At 42.9% G+C, this 15,661-nt stretch overlaps 1 protein-coding gene across 1 annotated transcript in view; it reads right to left on the bottom strand.

The window, feature by feature from the left end:
* LOC148035446 (Putative N-acetyl-gamma-glutamyl-phosphate reductase) overlaps window positions 1-15,661 on the bottom strand; it is a 132,782-nt gene that overhangs the window by 76,814 nt on the left and 40,307 nt on the right. The window contains exon 2 of the mRNA XM_087677402.1: window positions 14,801-14,908. Coding sequence (XP_087533528.1) covers window positions 14,801-14,908 — 108 coding nt within the window. The remainder of the gene's footprint in view (window positions 1-14,800; window positions 14,909-15,661) is intronic.

Raw genomic sequence — 15,661 nt, 5'->3', positions numbered from 1 at the left:
AGGTTCCAGAGAGAGACGTCCCTGACGCATCGATTTCAGTCTGGCGGAATCAAATCCTGGAGCTGGGATTGACATCCAAGTTCATGATGAGCTAGTTATCTGACAGAGAGCGGGAGGCTTTCGTCTGGAGCTCACATGAGGGGACACTTTGGCGGTCTGGCCAAAGGCGGGGAATCCATGGTCACCTATGTTCAGGGGCATTTTTGACAGGATGGTCTTGTATGCTACTGCGAGACATTGGTGATGGACACAGAGACATGCTATGATCTTCTCTATTTTCAGGTGTTTGGTACGATCGACATCGACATCAGGTTCTCTCCGAGGCACCTTGGTGGTGGCTTGATCACCCACTGCTTGGGTATCCATGGTTCTACTTAGTGGTTCTATGTTGTATAGTTTCTGATCCCTTTTCATTGTACTATTGTATTGTGTCAAATCACCCATGATCTGAGAGAGGGTGTTAGCAGAGTATTTGTCAGCTCATATGTGAGTCTGAGCTTGATCTGGGCTGGGCATTTTTATTAGGTATTTTTCTGGTGTGGCATTTTATGCCATTGGGGCATTTTATGCACCAGTCGGCCAGCATTAATGCTGTCTGACCAGCATTATTGCTCCCCACTTTTTTAGCCTATTTATACTCAGTGCTCCTCCTCAGTCAGTATCATCATCATCACCTTCACCATCTGCAGACTCTGTAGAGAGAGGAGCCAGTGCCAGTGCCAGTGCCCACGCAGCCAGTGACTCACTATTGTATGCGACTGTCTCGTATTCAGATATATGGATTCCATTTCCCGTGCATACATCTGAGTTCTCATCTGTATCGTGTTCTTTTCTTTTCTATTTTTGTCTTGTGTTTCAGCAGTTTATTTCAGCACATGTTTATGCTTCCACCGCTGCTCCACTTCTGACACTTTGACCATCAAATTGGCATTAGCTACCATTAAACGCCACTTCTCTAGTGTCACCAAAACTGACACTTATCGCCAAATATATGACCTAGGCCAACAACTACAACCAGATACCACCAAGTACGTGTGCACCATAACTTACAGTAACTTTTGCCTTTGACATCCCATGATTTCCTCGGGTCCCAAGCTCGTAAATTTACTCCAACCCTAGCTACACCTAACATGTGCAACATTTACTTAACCATGTGGTTAAAAATTAATCCACATGTAAGTGAGGTTTCAAAAATACATATCCTCATGGCTTTCATCCAAGCGACCCGGGTTCAAATCTCGGCAATGAAACCATGAAATCAACCTTCCTCCTTGGATAGGGTGGTAAATAACTTGATTAAGCACTATTTGCAACAATTAACAAATTCATGAAACTGAAATGCACACTTTACTATATAATCTTGGACAATGGATACCTGTTGGCCTCAAAACTAGCGCTATGTTTGGTATTTATTTAACTTAATTAAAGAATAAGTTTATATACAATGGGATTCCCCCGATCCCTTTCACTACTCCAACTTCCCTTGCTGTCCAAAATGACCAATAAGTCTTCAATCTGATTTGCCCCTTGATTCGGGAAGTCGATTGGCCTTCACCCACTTTGATGGAGATGGAAAATGCCCCAAATACATTGATTTGCTAGTCCCTCCACTTGAATTTGACTAAAAACAGCTTCGATCCTCTTGAATCCAAGTCTTGGAGCTTCCAATTTCTGGCATGTTTTCCGAGGTTGCTGCTAAACCCTAATTTCTAGTATAGATTAGTGTTTACAGCACAAAAATCTGAAATTTCTCAACCTCTAGTAATCTCAATGTTTTAATCTTTGGAGCAAGGCGATGAGAGAGAATGCTCAAGAGAGATAAAATTCAGACTTTCTTTGCAAAGAACTGAAGAAAATCTGTCATTTACTCTTGCTGCACTATCTCAACAGCTTGTAAATGCAAAAGAACTAAACAAAATCAATTATTTACTACTGTTGCCCTATCTCAACACCATGTAGATGCTGTCACCTGTTGTTGATTGGTCTTCTCCTACCTCTGGCTGCCTCAAAAGGTCCTCCAACGGCTGCCAATCAGACCAGTAGCATCTCCTCCCTCTCTCTTGCAGACTCAATGCACACACTCAAATGTCTCTCTTCAGCCTCTAAAGACGTTTTTCAGTCTTGCATAGGCATTTTTGACAAGTGGCAATCTTCCCAAGTGGTTTTTCAATATTATCCATAATTAAATATTAATTTTCAATCTTTAAATACTGAAAATTAATCTAATAATTACTTCGGTGCCCTAAAAAAAAATCTAACTGGCCAATAATTAAATTGGCTAGGCAACTTCCATTCCCGAGAGTCTATGTGTCATCTTTGACCATCAAATTGGCATTAGCTACCATTAAATGCTACTAAGTGAGGTTTCAAAAATACATGTCCTCATGGCTTTCACCCAACCAACCCGGGTTCAAATCTCGACAATGGAACCATGAAACCAACCTTCCTCCTCAGATAGGGTGGTAAATAACCTGATTAAGCACTATTTGCAGCAATTAACTAATTCACAAAACTGAAATGCACACTTTACCATATAATCTTGGACATTGGATACCCTATTGGCCTCAAAATTAGCGCCCCTTTCGGTATTTATTTAACTTAATTAAAGAATAAGTTTATATACAATGGGATTCCCCCAATCCTTTTCACTACTCCAACTTCCCTTGCTGTCCAAAATAACCAGCAAATCTTCAATCTAATTTGCCCCTTGATTCGGGAAGTCGATTGGCCTTCACCTGCTTTGATGGAGATGGAAAATGCCCCAAATTCATTGATTTGCTCATCCCTCTACTTGAATTTGACTAAAAACAGCTTCAACCCTATTGAATCCAAGTCTTGGAGCTTCCAATTTCTAGCATGTTTCCCGAGGTTGCTGCTAAACCCTAATTTCTATTGTAGATTGGCGTTTACAGCACAAAAATCTGAAATTTCTCAACCTCTAGTGATCTCAATGTTATAATCTTTGGAGCAAGGCTATAGAAAGGCTAGGAGATGAGAGAGAATACTCAAGAGAGAGATAATTCAGACTTTCTTTGCAAAGAATTGAAGAAAATCTATCATTTACTATTGTTGCACTATCTCAACAACATGTAGATGCAAAAGAACTAAAGAAAATCAATCATTTACTGTTCAACACCATGTAGATGCTGTTACTTGTTGTTGATTGGTCTTCTCTTGCCCCTGGCTACCTCAGAAGGTCCTCCAATGGCTGCAAATCAAATCAGTAGCATCTCCTCCCTCTCTCTTGCAGACTCAATGTGCTTAAATGTCTCTCTCCAGCCTCTAAAGACGTTTTTCAGTCTTGCATAGGCATTTTTAACAAGTGGCAATCTTCCCAAATGGTTTTTCCAGCATTATTTATAATTAAATATTAGTTTTTAATCTTTAAATACTGAAAATTAATCTAATAATTACTTCGGTGTCCTTAAAAAATAATCTGACTAGCCAATAATTAAATTGGCTAGGCAACTTCCATTCCCGATGTCTATGTGTCATCTTTGACCATCAAATTGGCATTAGCTACCATTAAACGCCACTTCTCTAGTGTCATCACAACTAACACTTATGGCCAATTGAATGACCTAGGCCAACAACTAGCACCAGATACCACCAAGTACATGTGCAGCATAACTTACAGCAACTTTTGTCTTTGACATCTCGTGATTTCCTGGAGTCCTGGGCTTGTAAATTTACTCTAATCCCAGTTACACCTTACATGTGTAACATTTACTTAACCATGTGGTTAAAAATTAATCCACATGTTAAGTGAGGTTTCAAAAATACATATTCTCATAACAAGGGCACTGTCCAAGTGACACCGTTGCATCGCATTTTGCATGAGCATGAAAACCTACCTCTCCCTTTGCATTATCCTATGCACATTCTATTCATGTAAACATGCATCTATGCACCTTTATCCATTTTCAGTCACCCTTGGAGTAGTCAACTCTGGATCCACTATACTTGTGGCATTGCACATGCCAATCTCCAAAGGCAATTTTTCCCTATGCTTGCATGTAAGCTTTGCTTGTCTTGCTTACTCTCCCATCGTCGTACTTGTCTCTCCACATATTCTATATATGACTAGCACACACACACACTCCCTTAAGAATCCCAAGGCACTTATCGTAGTAGTGTGTGGGCTTGTTTTGGGTATTTTATGAAGGTAATGCAGCTAGTCATCCCTATTTCCTGTACTTCAGGGCACAATGACTCAATGGAATGAACATTGGTTTGAAACCCACTTACTGCTAAATCTTGCTTTGCTTGTCTTGATTACTCCCCCATCGTTGTGCTTGTCTCTCCACATATTTTGTATATGACTAGCACACGCACACACTCCCTTAAGCATCCCAAGGTACTTATCATAGTAGTGTGTGGGCTTGTTTTGCCTATTTTATGAAGATAGTGTGGCTAGTCATCCCTATTTCCTATACTTCAAGACACAATGACTCAATGGGATAGACACTGATTTGAAACCCACTTACTGCTAAATCTTGTGAACAAAATAAAACAAAGCCCTTTTTTTTAAAAGTCCATCATTAATTCCATCTACCTTTACAAGACTTGGTAGACTCCTACGTAGCCGACAAGCACCCTTGGTCCAATGTCCTTGCCTCTTTGGAGTGATCACTTGGGCTCCCTTGTTAAGTTAACCTCTGTTGAGCTAAAAATGCATTAGCTTTATTTAAACAGCCCCAAAACATGCTTAATTAATGAAGAAACCTTGTTTATTTAAAAGAAATGCGATCCTAGAGAGTTTCTGTGTCCCACATGCACAAACCCTTTTGGGAGGGCCCAAACTTTCTATAAATAGGTATGCTACCCTTCATTCAGCCCTCAATCTCGTTTTCCAGATTTCAAGTGTTTCAACTTGCTGCCCACACCCCCTTCGCGGAGAACATCTCAGCCGAAGCTATCCACTACTGTCTCCATCAGTTGGCACCTGACTTCCAGCCCTCTTAACGTAGTTTGGAGCTGATTCCAGCCAGGCCATTGCTATTCCTATGCAGACCTACTACTGTACAGCATGCCACATCACCAGTTTTCGATTCATTGCAATGAGCGCGGGATTACACAAAGGAGGTCGCAGTGACCAGGCCCAGGCGACTGTTTACCAAACGCATTTGCTTCCTGCAAGCTGTCGCCCAGGTGCTCCATCTATAGACTAGCAGTTTTCTCTCTCTTCCAGGAGTCGCCAACTCCTACAGACTGTCGCCAAGCTGTTCTACTTGCGTCTAGCAATTCCCTCTCTCCTGCAGGCTATCTTGCCTGCGTTTTTAGTCTTTCTCTCACCTGCAAGTTGTCCTGCCTGCGTTTTTAATCTTTCTCTCTCTTGCGGTCTGCGTTTTTAGTCTTTCTCTCTCCTCACTGTTGTATGCATCAAATCCAGCTTCTCACTGTTGCGTTTGCTGGTGTTCAACATCAGGAGGCTGCCTTGCTATGATTCGGGATCCGTTCGGAGTACGACACTCTCCAACTCATTACCCCTGCCTTGATCCTTGAGATACAGGAGTTCGAGGTTCAGTATTCATTTACTACATAGTGTATTTGCTACATGAGCATTGTATATTCAATAGTCATATCACTTCATTCATTCACTGTGTTCATTGTCTCTGAGTTAACCTAACCATAATTGTGTTCTTTTATCAATTTGTGCTTTGTTATACGGTTTCTATTTATGTTTTAGTTTTAGGGTATTTATTTACATGGTATCAGAGCTTGGTTCTCCCTGAGAAACCTAGGCCTTTGATTTGAAAGCTCTACACAACAAGCAAAAACAACAGTAGGTTCAAAAGGCTTTAAACACAACAACACCGATTCAGTCTCCAGAACCAACTATGCCGAGAACCGAGGAAGAGTGGGCCAATCAGCTTGCTCCACAAGTTCCGACATGGCGGAAGACACTTCTAATTACATGGAAGAAAGCTAGGCAAGCTGACCTCTGAAGAATAAAAACTAATCATAGCTTATAGACGAAAGAAGATTGAGGAGCTCGAAGATTGAAGCATTGCCCTTCAAGAAAAGCTTCTAAATGAAGGTATGCATGAATTTATCTCTTCAGATGTTGCGTGTAAATCTGATGATGTTGCAGGGCCATCGAGACCTCCATCAGGGATGGATTCCCCCTCTTCGAGAACAAGACCCAAAGTATGTTCCTTTCTTTCATCCTCTTCCGTCCACTCCGCTGCAAGGTACTTTAGATTCGTCTTTTGTTCCTTCTTTTATCCTACTTTGCAATATTTTGGTAGAGATCATGCGGAAGAAAGAGTCCAATCTGTTGACTACGGAAAAGGTCCTCTTAAGGACCGATTCCTGTATGTTAATACACATCGTGGAAATTATAGGAAAAAGCCAAGTACCTCTTCTTCTAACCTTTCTTCTTTTTAGTCTACTTCACAAAATCAAAATGAATTTGGTGTTCCTTTTTCTTCATTGCATGGTGCATCATCATCTTCACATTTTCATTTCCAATCATTAAATGTTAAAAAAGAACAAAATACATCTGCACCTCACACATCATATTTTCAAAATCCACCCATCCCACCACATTCTTTCGTTGCTTCTCCACTTCCATTCACACCATTTACATTTCCATTTCAGACGCCTCATGTCGCACTACACATCACACTGGGGGGAGGGGGGGGGGGTTATGGAAACATAGAGACATCCTTAAGGACCTCATCCTTTCCTCAACCGAGTGGTATTCCACCTACCTCACACACATTTTCAGGATCATTGCAGCCTCGGTATCCCCCCCAGTCTCTCCCGAGTGTGGATCAGTTGACTCCACAGTTTGCCTCCATAGGTTTACCTAGTGGGCCTTCTAGTCATACAACTGTGTCCCATCCTCACTTTGGACAGGGATTCCATGTCCTAGTGCCTCCACCTACACCGGCACCTTAACGAAACATTCATGTTCCAGTACCTTCGCCTCAATCAGCACTCATTGGACACTCACAACCTACTCCTACCTATCTATCTCTACCCCCTCCTTCTATCTATCAGACATATCCACCTCCACCATCTTACCCCCCACAATCTTATCCCCCACATCTATCTTACCCCACCTACCCGGCACCTCATGGTTCTAGCTCACATCTTCTGCCAAGCATGCATTTAATGACAAGACTCGTTATAACGGGTCAAACTTTACCAGTTGGTCGAACTTGATGAGACATGTCCTTGACCCCTAGAACCTATGGGATCTTGTGCAGGGGTTGGAACCCCAACCCGATCCTGCACTTGTCCCATTCGAGGTTATTCACTCATGGAAGGCTCGAAATGCCTCCACTATTATCAAGCTGATGTAGGGCTTATTGCCTGAGTTTCATTCTCAACTTCAGCATTTTGACTTAGTGTCTGAGTGATGGGCACGCTTGACTGACCGCTATGCGGCTCGGAATAGGACCCGTCGTATCAATTTTAACCACGAGCTCCAACTTTTCAAAATCACTCACCAAGATGACTTGAAAGTCAAGCTAGCTCAGTATTGACGTCTTCTCATTAAATTCTCCACTACAAGGACTTCCAAGTCCTCTAATAATCAGGTCACATTGTTCCTAAATAAATGCCCCAAGAAATACTTCAATTTTATGGAAGGTATAGCTTCAAAGCCTACCATGCCTACATTCTATGAATTTGAGTATCAGCTATTGCGTTACGTACGGTTGTTCGATCAGTTTCATATGAATTTTGCTTCAAAGGGGGCTCTTGTTGCTCATTCTCAAAAAGGGGAAGCAAAATGTACCTAAAAAGAATAGGTATTGTCAACATTGTCAAAAGGCTGGCCATTTTGATGATGAGTGTCGATCAAAGGCAAGAGGCATAGCACCAAAACCTAAGTCACAGACCCCCACCCCTCAGTCGGGCAACCCCCAACAAGGCAAGCAAGGTGATGGCAAGGGGCAGTTTAAAGGTCAGACTCATACTGCCACCGCTCAGCCATCTCAGTCGACAGCGTTCTCAACTCCAGAGGACTTTTTTGACTAGTCTGCAGAGGCCGACATCGTCTCCATAGAGACATTAGATGCAAGTCTCGTCCACATCTGGCAGTTGCCTCCTGATGACGTTACTCCAAAGGCCCACTCGTCACAGTTGAGCACTCCATCTTCTGTTTGAATTGTGGATAGCGGAGCTACACATCATATGACTCCTATAGCAGACATTTTCCGTTCCCGAGCCCCTGCAGCCAAGCGGGTCCACGTAGGAAACAACTCCTCGGTTAAGACTCAAGCTCAAGGTTGCGTCAGTTTTGCCACTGACAAGGGTCCGGATCTCGCTTCGCTGGACAATGTATATCATGTACCTTAGCTTGGGGTGAACTTGTTATCTGTTTAGTAGGTTTGCCCGTTGGGGTGAGCAGTCTTCTTTACAGAGACCACAGTCGAGGTCCTTAACTCTCAGACTAGTTTAGTAATTGCTCGCAGTGAGGCACAGCCTAATGGCCTATACCACATGACACATTTTTTGACCAAGCCAACACTTGAGGGCTTCATGTTCCATAGTTTCCAAGCCTTAGCCACATCTCAGGAGCCTACAAACAATGAGCACCTTTGGCATTTTCACTTGGGGCATCTTGTTTATGACTCTCTTTAAGAGTTGTCACGCCATGAGCTAGTTGAGGGCCTTCCACGCCTAAAGCTAGCTCGAGATGTCTGTAAAGCATGTCAGCTTGGGAAGCAGCACCGTACCCCATTCCCTCAACAAACCTCACATCGTGCTAAGGCGCCTCTTAGATTGATTCATGTTGATCTTTATGGGCCGACATCCACTGTCGCCTTGAACGGCATGTTGTATTTCTTTTTGATTGTGAATGATCATTACATATACATGTGGGTGTACTTTCTCAAGAATAAGTCAGATGCTTTCACACATTTCTTTGCTTGGGTATTGCTGGTTCATAACCAGACTAGTTATCGTGTTGGTTGCATGAGGAGTGATAGCGGTGGTGAGTTCATCTCCCACGAGTTTTCCGAGTTTCTACAAAAGCATGGCATCTCACACCAGCTCACCTCTACCAACTCCCCTTCTCAAAATGGAGTCGTCGAGCGTAGGAACTAGACACTCATGGAAATGGCATGCTCTATGCTATTCGCAGCAGAGCTCCATGAGCACCTTTGAGTGGAGGCTGTTAATACTTTGGTGTACATCCTCAACCGGTGCCAACTGCGGCGCTTCCTCAAAAGACCCCATATGAGGCATTTTTTGGCTCTCGGCCTGTTATTTGCCACTTCAGAGTCTTCAAGTGGGTCATGCTACACACACACGCCTGATAATAAGATAGGAAAGCTCACTCCCCAAGCTGATCTCCTTATTTTTGTGGGATATTCCTTTGAAGCGAAAGCCTATCGTTTCTTTGATCCTCGAACAAACAAGGTGATCGTTATGCGGGATGTCGTCTTTAACGAGAAGGATATCATACAGTCCTCTGCACCAAATCGCGATCCGATTCCTTCTTCCACATCATCAGAGATCGTGCCTAGTGAGTCTGGTCAACTTCCCGCTCCTAACATTTGCGTAGATTCTTCCGCTCCCAGGACCCCTCCGTCAAACCCGTTACCTCGCTGATCCAAACAGACCATGCGGGATCTCGTGATTCTACCACCGGATTCTGCATTTTGAGCCGGATACATGGCAGGAGACTCTTCAGCACCCTCAATGGCGAGAGGCCATGGAGAAGGAGCTAGAGAATATTGATTGAAATGAGACTTGGACATTGGTGGATCGTCAAAGCCACAAGAAAGTCATCGGAACAAAGTGGATTTTTAGGACCAAGCTAAAAGCTTATGGAACTTTAGACAAATACAAGACTCGCCTTGTCGTACAAGGGTTTCGACAGAAGTATGGCATTGACACCCGTCGTTCCCATGGCAGCTACCTCCTTACCTTGGGCATGGCTCCCATTTCTTCATTCAGGCCGTAAGTAGAAGACAGTAGCGGCTTCCACGGCCAAGGCTGAGTATTGGGCTCTCTTCAATGGCACCATTGAGGCCATCTATCTGAGGAGTTTACTCGCAGCGCTTGACTCTCCCACAGTTTTCTACTGCGACAACCAGAGTGCCATTGCCCTTACAAGTAATCCAATCATCACACCACAGACATGGCATGTGGAATTCCATTTCCAATTTTCCAAAGAGTAGGTTGAGCTAGGCACTATTCGCCTAGAGTTTGTGCCATCATCACATAATTTTGCAAATATCTTAACCAAAGCGGTCAACTGGCAGGTTCTTCAATACCTACTACCTAGGATCGGCTTGGATACATTCTCCCTTACTTCTTCAGCTTGACGAGGAGAGGGTGCTTCCCTCTTGCTTTCCCTTCTAGTTTGAGAGGGGGGGGCTTCTACTCTTGATAGTGACAGTGATAATGCTTACGGTTTTTTTTAGACATTACATTCATTTATTCTTTTGTATTGTATTATGAACATTTGTAACTTCATCCGCACTGTCAAGATAACATGATTGTAAAAGGGCACTTGGACAAGTGAACAATTTCTCTGCGAGGGCACTATCCCAGTGGCACCGTTGCATAGAATATTGCATGAGCATGATATCTTGCATCTCCCTTTGCATTACTCTATACATTGGCATTCTATTCATGTAAACATGTACCTGTGCGCATTTATCCCTTTTCGGTTGTTTGGAGTGGTCGACTCTAAGATCCACCATATTCGTGGCATTGCAGATAGCAGTCTCCAAGGCACTCTTTCCCAGCTTGCTTGCTTGCTTTGCTTGTCTTACTTGCTTGACATATTTGCTATACATACACCTTAGCCATTTTCTTCATCCTCAATACCCAATAATGATAGGGATAGTATGCTTGTTTTGTGAAGGTCTTGGGTGAGTCCCTTATGACTCTCCCGTTTGGGGCACGGATACTATCGAACAAAAATTAATTTGAAACCCTAGCTTAATGCTTAATCTATCAAACCTAAAAAGCCCTCAAAAAAAAAAGTCCACAGCTGATTCTATCCGCCTTTGTAGGGCAAGCTTGGTAGGCCACTGGGCAACCCGACGTGCACCCTTTGTCCGATGCCCTATCCTCTCTGAGGTGATCACTTGGGCTCCCTCGGTAAGATAACCATCGCCTCTGTAGTCTTAGTAGGCCACTAGGCAGCCGATGCACACCCTTCGTCCGATGCTCTGGCTACTTTGGGGTGGGATGCCTTGGGATAAAAGATAAACAAAGCAAGGGCTTGGCTGGCCTCTATTCTCATGGCATCGTTGTTGAGCCTAAGAGAGGGTGTTGAGCTAACAATGCATTAGCTTTACTTAAACAACCCCAAAACATGCTTAATTAATGAAGAAACCTTGTTTATTTAAAAGAAACACGATCCTAGAGAGTTTCTATGTTCCACATGCACAAATCCTTTTGGGAGGACCTAAAATTTCTATAAATAGATATGCTGCCATCCATTCAGTCCTCAATCTCGTTTTTGCAGATTTCAAGTGTTTTAGCTTGCTGCCCACACCCCGTTCGCAGAGGACATCTCAGCCGAAGCTGTCCACTGTTGTCTCCATCAGTTGGTGCTTGATTTCTAGCCCTCTTCACGAAGTTTGAAGCTGATTCCAGTCAGGCGACTGATGTTCCTGTGCAGACCTACTGCCGTGCAACCTGCCACGTCATCACGGCCCTGCATTTGCTTCATGCAAGCTGTTGCCCAACAAATGTTGATTAGCAATTTTCTATCTCCTCCAGTAGTCGCCAGCTCCTACAAGTTGTCACCAAGCTGTTCTGCCTACATCTGCCAGTTCTCTCTCTCCTACAGGCTGTGCTACCTACGTTTCTAGTCTTTCTCTCTCTTGCAGGCTGTCCCGCCTGCGTTTTTAGTCTCTCTCCTACAGTCTGCATTCTTAGTCTTTCTCTATCCTCATTGTTGTCTGCATCAGAGCCAATTTCTCATTGCTACGTTTACTAGTGTTCGACATCTAGAGACTGCCTTGCTGCGATTCAGGATCCGTTCGGAGTACAACACACTCTCTAGATCATTACCCCTGCCCTAATTCTTAAGATACTGGAGTTCGAGGTTCAGTATTCATTCATTGCGTAGTGTGTTTGCTGCATGAGCATCGTATATTCAGTAGTCATATCATTTCATTCATTCACTGTGTTCATTGTCTCTGAGTTAACCTAACCCTAACCGTGCTCTTTTATCAGTCTGTGCTTTGTCGTACGGTTTCTGTTTATGTTTCTGTGTTAGGGTATTTCTTCACCACCTCTATAGTCTTGGTAGGTCATTGGGCAACCAGCATGTACCCTTAGCCTGATACCCTAGCTACTTTGGGATGGAAAGTCTTGAGATAACAAAAAATAACTATAAAATGACTTATTTCTCATGGCTTAGCTTTGGTCTTGAGAGAGGATGTTGAGCTAAAAATGCATTAGCTTTACTTAAACAACCTTAAAATATGCTAAATTAATGAAGAAATCTTTTTATTTTAAAAAAAGGCGATCCTAGAGAGTTAGTATATCCCACATGCAAAACTCTAATGTGAGTGTCCTAAACTTTCTATAAATAGGCATGCAGCCCACCCCTCTCCCTTAATCTCATTTTTGCAGGTTTCAAGAGCCATCTCTCTATTTTTCACACCTTGTTTGTGTAGTGACGCGTCAAGCAAGGATCGAGACACACAGGGATTGTTAGCAACAGAGAGTGAGAGTGAGAGAGTAGAGTAGCCGAGAGTCAACACGATTTTTGGGTACAGTGACAAGTGTACCACTTTAGGTTTTTAGATAGATATATATATGAAAGTACAAGTGCTAAGGGTGTGTTCACACCCGAGCACATTTAAAAAGCACGAAGGCCTTTATTCCCAACAGTTTGTGGAGGACATCATAATCAGAGCCTTCCCTCGCAACCTGCTATCATCTGGCGCCTGATTCCAACCTTTGTACCTGTCGCCTACCTTCTGGAGTTGCTGCCATCATCATGGAACTTGCATTTGCTACTGCCAAGAGTAGTCGCCATCAATAGAGATGCTATCGCCATCTTCATCCTGCTTGCATTTGCAATCAATCTCTCTCCTCCAGCTGTCGCCATCAATTTCCACCCATCGCCCAACACAGTCAACTTGCATTTACCTGTTTTGCACGGTCGTCAATTTTCTATCTCCTCATGTATTTCTTTTTTTGTCTTTCTCTCTCCTCATTGCTTCTTTGCATCAAACCCAACCTCTCTAGCTGCGTTTTGCTGGTGTTCGATACACGAAGGCTACCCTGCTACATTTCAAGATTGATTTGAAGTAGGACACTCAAGCTCATAACCTCTACCTTGATCCCAAAGATACAAGAGTTTGAGGTTCAATATTCACTTCATATTGTGTTTGTTGCATGAGCATTGTATATTCAATAGTCATTCACTTCATTATTTATTGTGTTCACTGTCTCTAAGTTACCCTAACCCTAACTGTGTTCCGTGTTTATCAATCTGTGTTTTGTCGTACGATTGGTTTTGTGTTTTCTATGTTTAGAGCATTTCTTCACATCTATTTCATTACACACCCCATTATACTATGCAGCCTTGGAATATTTCACTCAATGCCACCACAAACATATTCTCTTCCATGTAACCTAAGTCAATCAGGCTGACTCATCAATCTGTTGGAATTTGGATTCCCAAGAGTGTGCATGTCCAGCACAGTGAGTGCAATTGGCTTGTGTCTAAGGCCCATTACACACTAGGCAGAAGGCCCCACCGGGCCTCAAAACCGTCCAGTATGTTCTTTACACATAGGATGCCAACAAATTTGTCAAAACAGAGCATTTTTCTTAACGGTAAGTGCTATGAATTATGTACCTATTGGACAAAGGTTCCAAAATCTGACAGGTGCGGATTACTTTTTTGAATGAACGTGTTTGCCCTTATTCCACTTGAGCGGGGTTTGCCCCTTGGACAGGGGACTTCTCCCACCCAAACTTGTCCATCAGGCGTGAGTCGTGGAGCAAATCATTAGCCAGCATGTCAGCACAGCGTCCCTTCTATTTTTGCATTCCGTCCAGGCATGTGTGTAACCAGCCTAAGCTATCATTTTCCTTGTCAACCTTAGGCACCTTTTGCCACATCACTCTCATCAGTCACATTTATCGCACCAGTTTAGGTTGGCCATATTTCTTCGCGGCTGGTTGGTCAGTTTCTTCTTCAGTGCCTATATTAGACTTTAGGTAGTGCACCTTGAAGTTCTCTTCAATTCTACATTTCAGTTTTAACCTAGGAGCTTTAGCTTGGGAGCATTGTTCATTCTGCCTTTGTCTTCTTGTGTTATTCTCTCTTCGCTCATGCAGCAGCTGAAAGGAGTAGGCTAATTCAGATGGTCATTATAACCTCCAAACAGCTTCGAAATAGGTATAAAACCCCATGATGCCTGGCAGAAAAAGCTCAGTCTGCTGAAGAGCTCATACATGTGCATGCGCACCCACCCACATACATGTAGTCACCCAAAATAAGAACATAGCAACAGCAGGAGCAAGGACAGTAGGACCAGCAGACTTCCTTCAGTGGCAGGATCAACTGGCATTATGAGGAACTAAATGTATACTATTTGTCTGTTAGAACCATGTTTACATCTGGTTAACAGAGTTTCTTCAAAACTGTGTAACATTTCATCGTGCACATTAGAAGGCTTGGAACTCCACGTCTTAAAGCAAAAGTACAGTCCAAAAAGTGCCAGACACACATCAAAAAGCAGCTCCATAATACATGGAATTTTTTTTCCAAAAGCTGATTTCAGGTTGGATTATTTCATGAGCTCCACATAACTCTGCAGTCCACCTTCTTGTGGTGAAGTGAAAATCATCAAACCTGGGTCATTAAATGTGGAAAGACTGATGCAAGTGACTGGCCAGCCTTCCTCTCTGCAGTCATCAACTTGATCTTCAAGTATGGATGTGTCGCAAGCAGGCGAACAACCTACAAGCATAAAAGAATATCAAAAGCTTGCGCGTGCGCACGCATGCACACACACACAGATTCATCCAAAGGAAAAAAATCACAATGCTGCATATCTATGATATTCTCCAAGCTTAGCTACATCTGAAAATTCTTTACCTTCATGAAGTCAAAAGAAAATGTGTTGAAAGAATAGATACTAATCAATCCACATCAATGACAACCTACCGATCATTAGCACTGCTCGTAGAACATATCAATCCTAGAATACTAATCATTCCTCGTTAAAACCCAAGCTTCAGACATTGAATCAACTACAAAAATGGAATTTCATAGACCAGCCAATATTATTCCGTCCTTGAGCGGCTACAAAGAATTCAATGACATTTGGAACTTCCCCCACCAGACATGAAAGGATTTCCTAAGGCACGGTTCTAATAGACTGCAAAAGCCCACCGAGAAACTTGCAACCCTAGGTCCCAAACTCCCCCTTCCACTTTCTAACAATTGTTGAATAAATCATACCAAGATCCAATAGCTCAACTAATACGGTGATTGGATTACAATGCTGTGCCAAGTTGATAATGTGGCATGCAAGCATTTTTTCTGTCTTATAGTTAAAAGGATAAGTCCCCTGCCTTCTACAATTTTGTTTTGCTGCATTTCATTTTCTATATTCAGCAGTTTGAATTTCTTAACGCTCTTCTACATGTATAGGTCTTCTCAAATATCATTTAATTTGTGTATGACTATGGCCATAGTTGCCTGAAATGG

Source organism: Lygodium microphyllum, chromosome 5, assembly GCF_053477565.2.
Source record: "Lygodium microphyllum isolate KBCC chromosome 5, Lygodium_microphyllum_v1.1.10, whole genome shotgun sequence".
NCBI classification, from domain to species: domain Eukaryota; kingdom Viridiplantae; phylum Streptophyta; class Polypodiopsida; order Schizaeales; family Lygodiaceae; genus Lygodium; species Lygodium microphyllum.
Note: the sequence above shows the minus strand (reverse complement) of the source record. Positions and strands in the feature narration are given on the sequence as shown.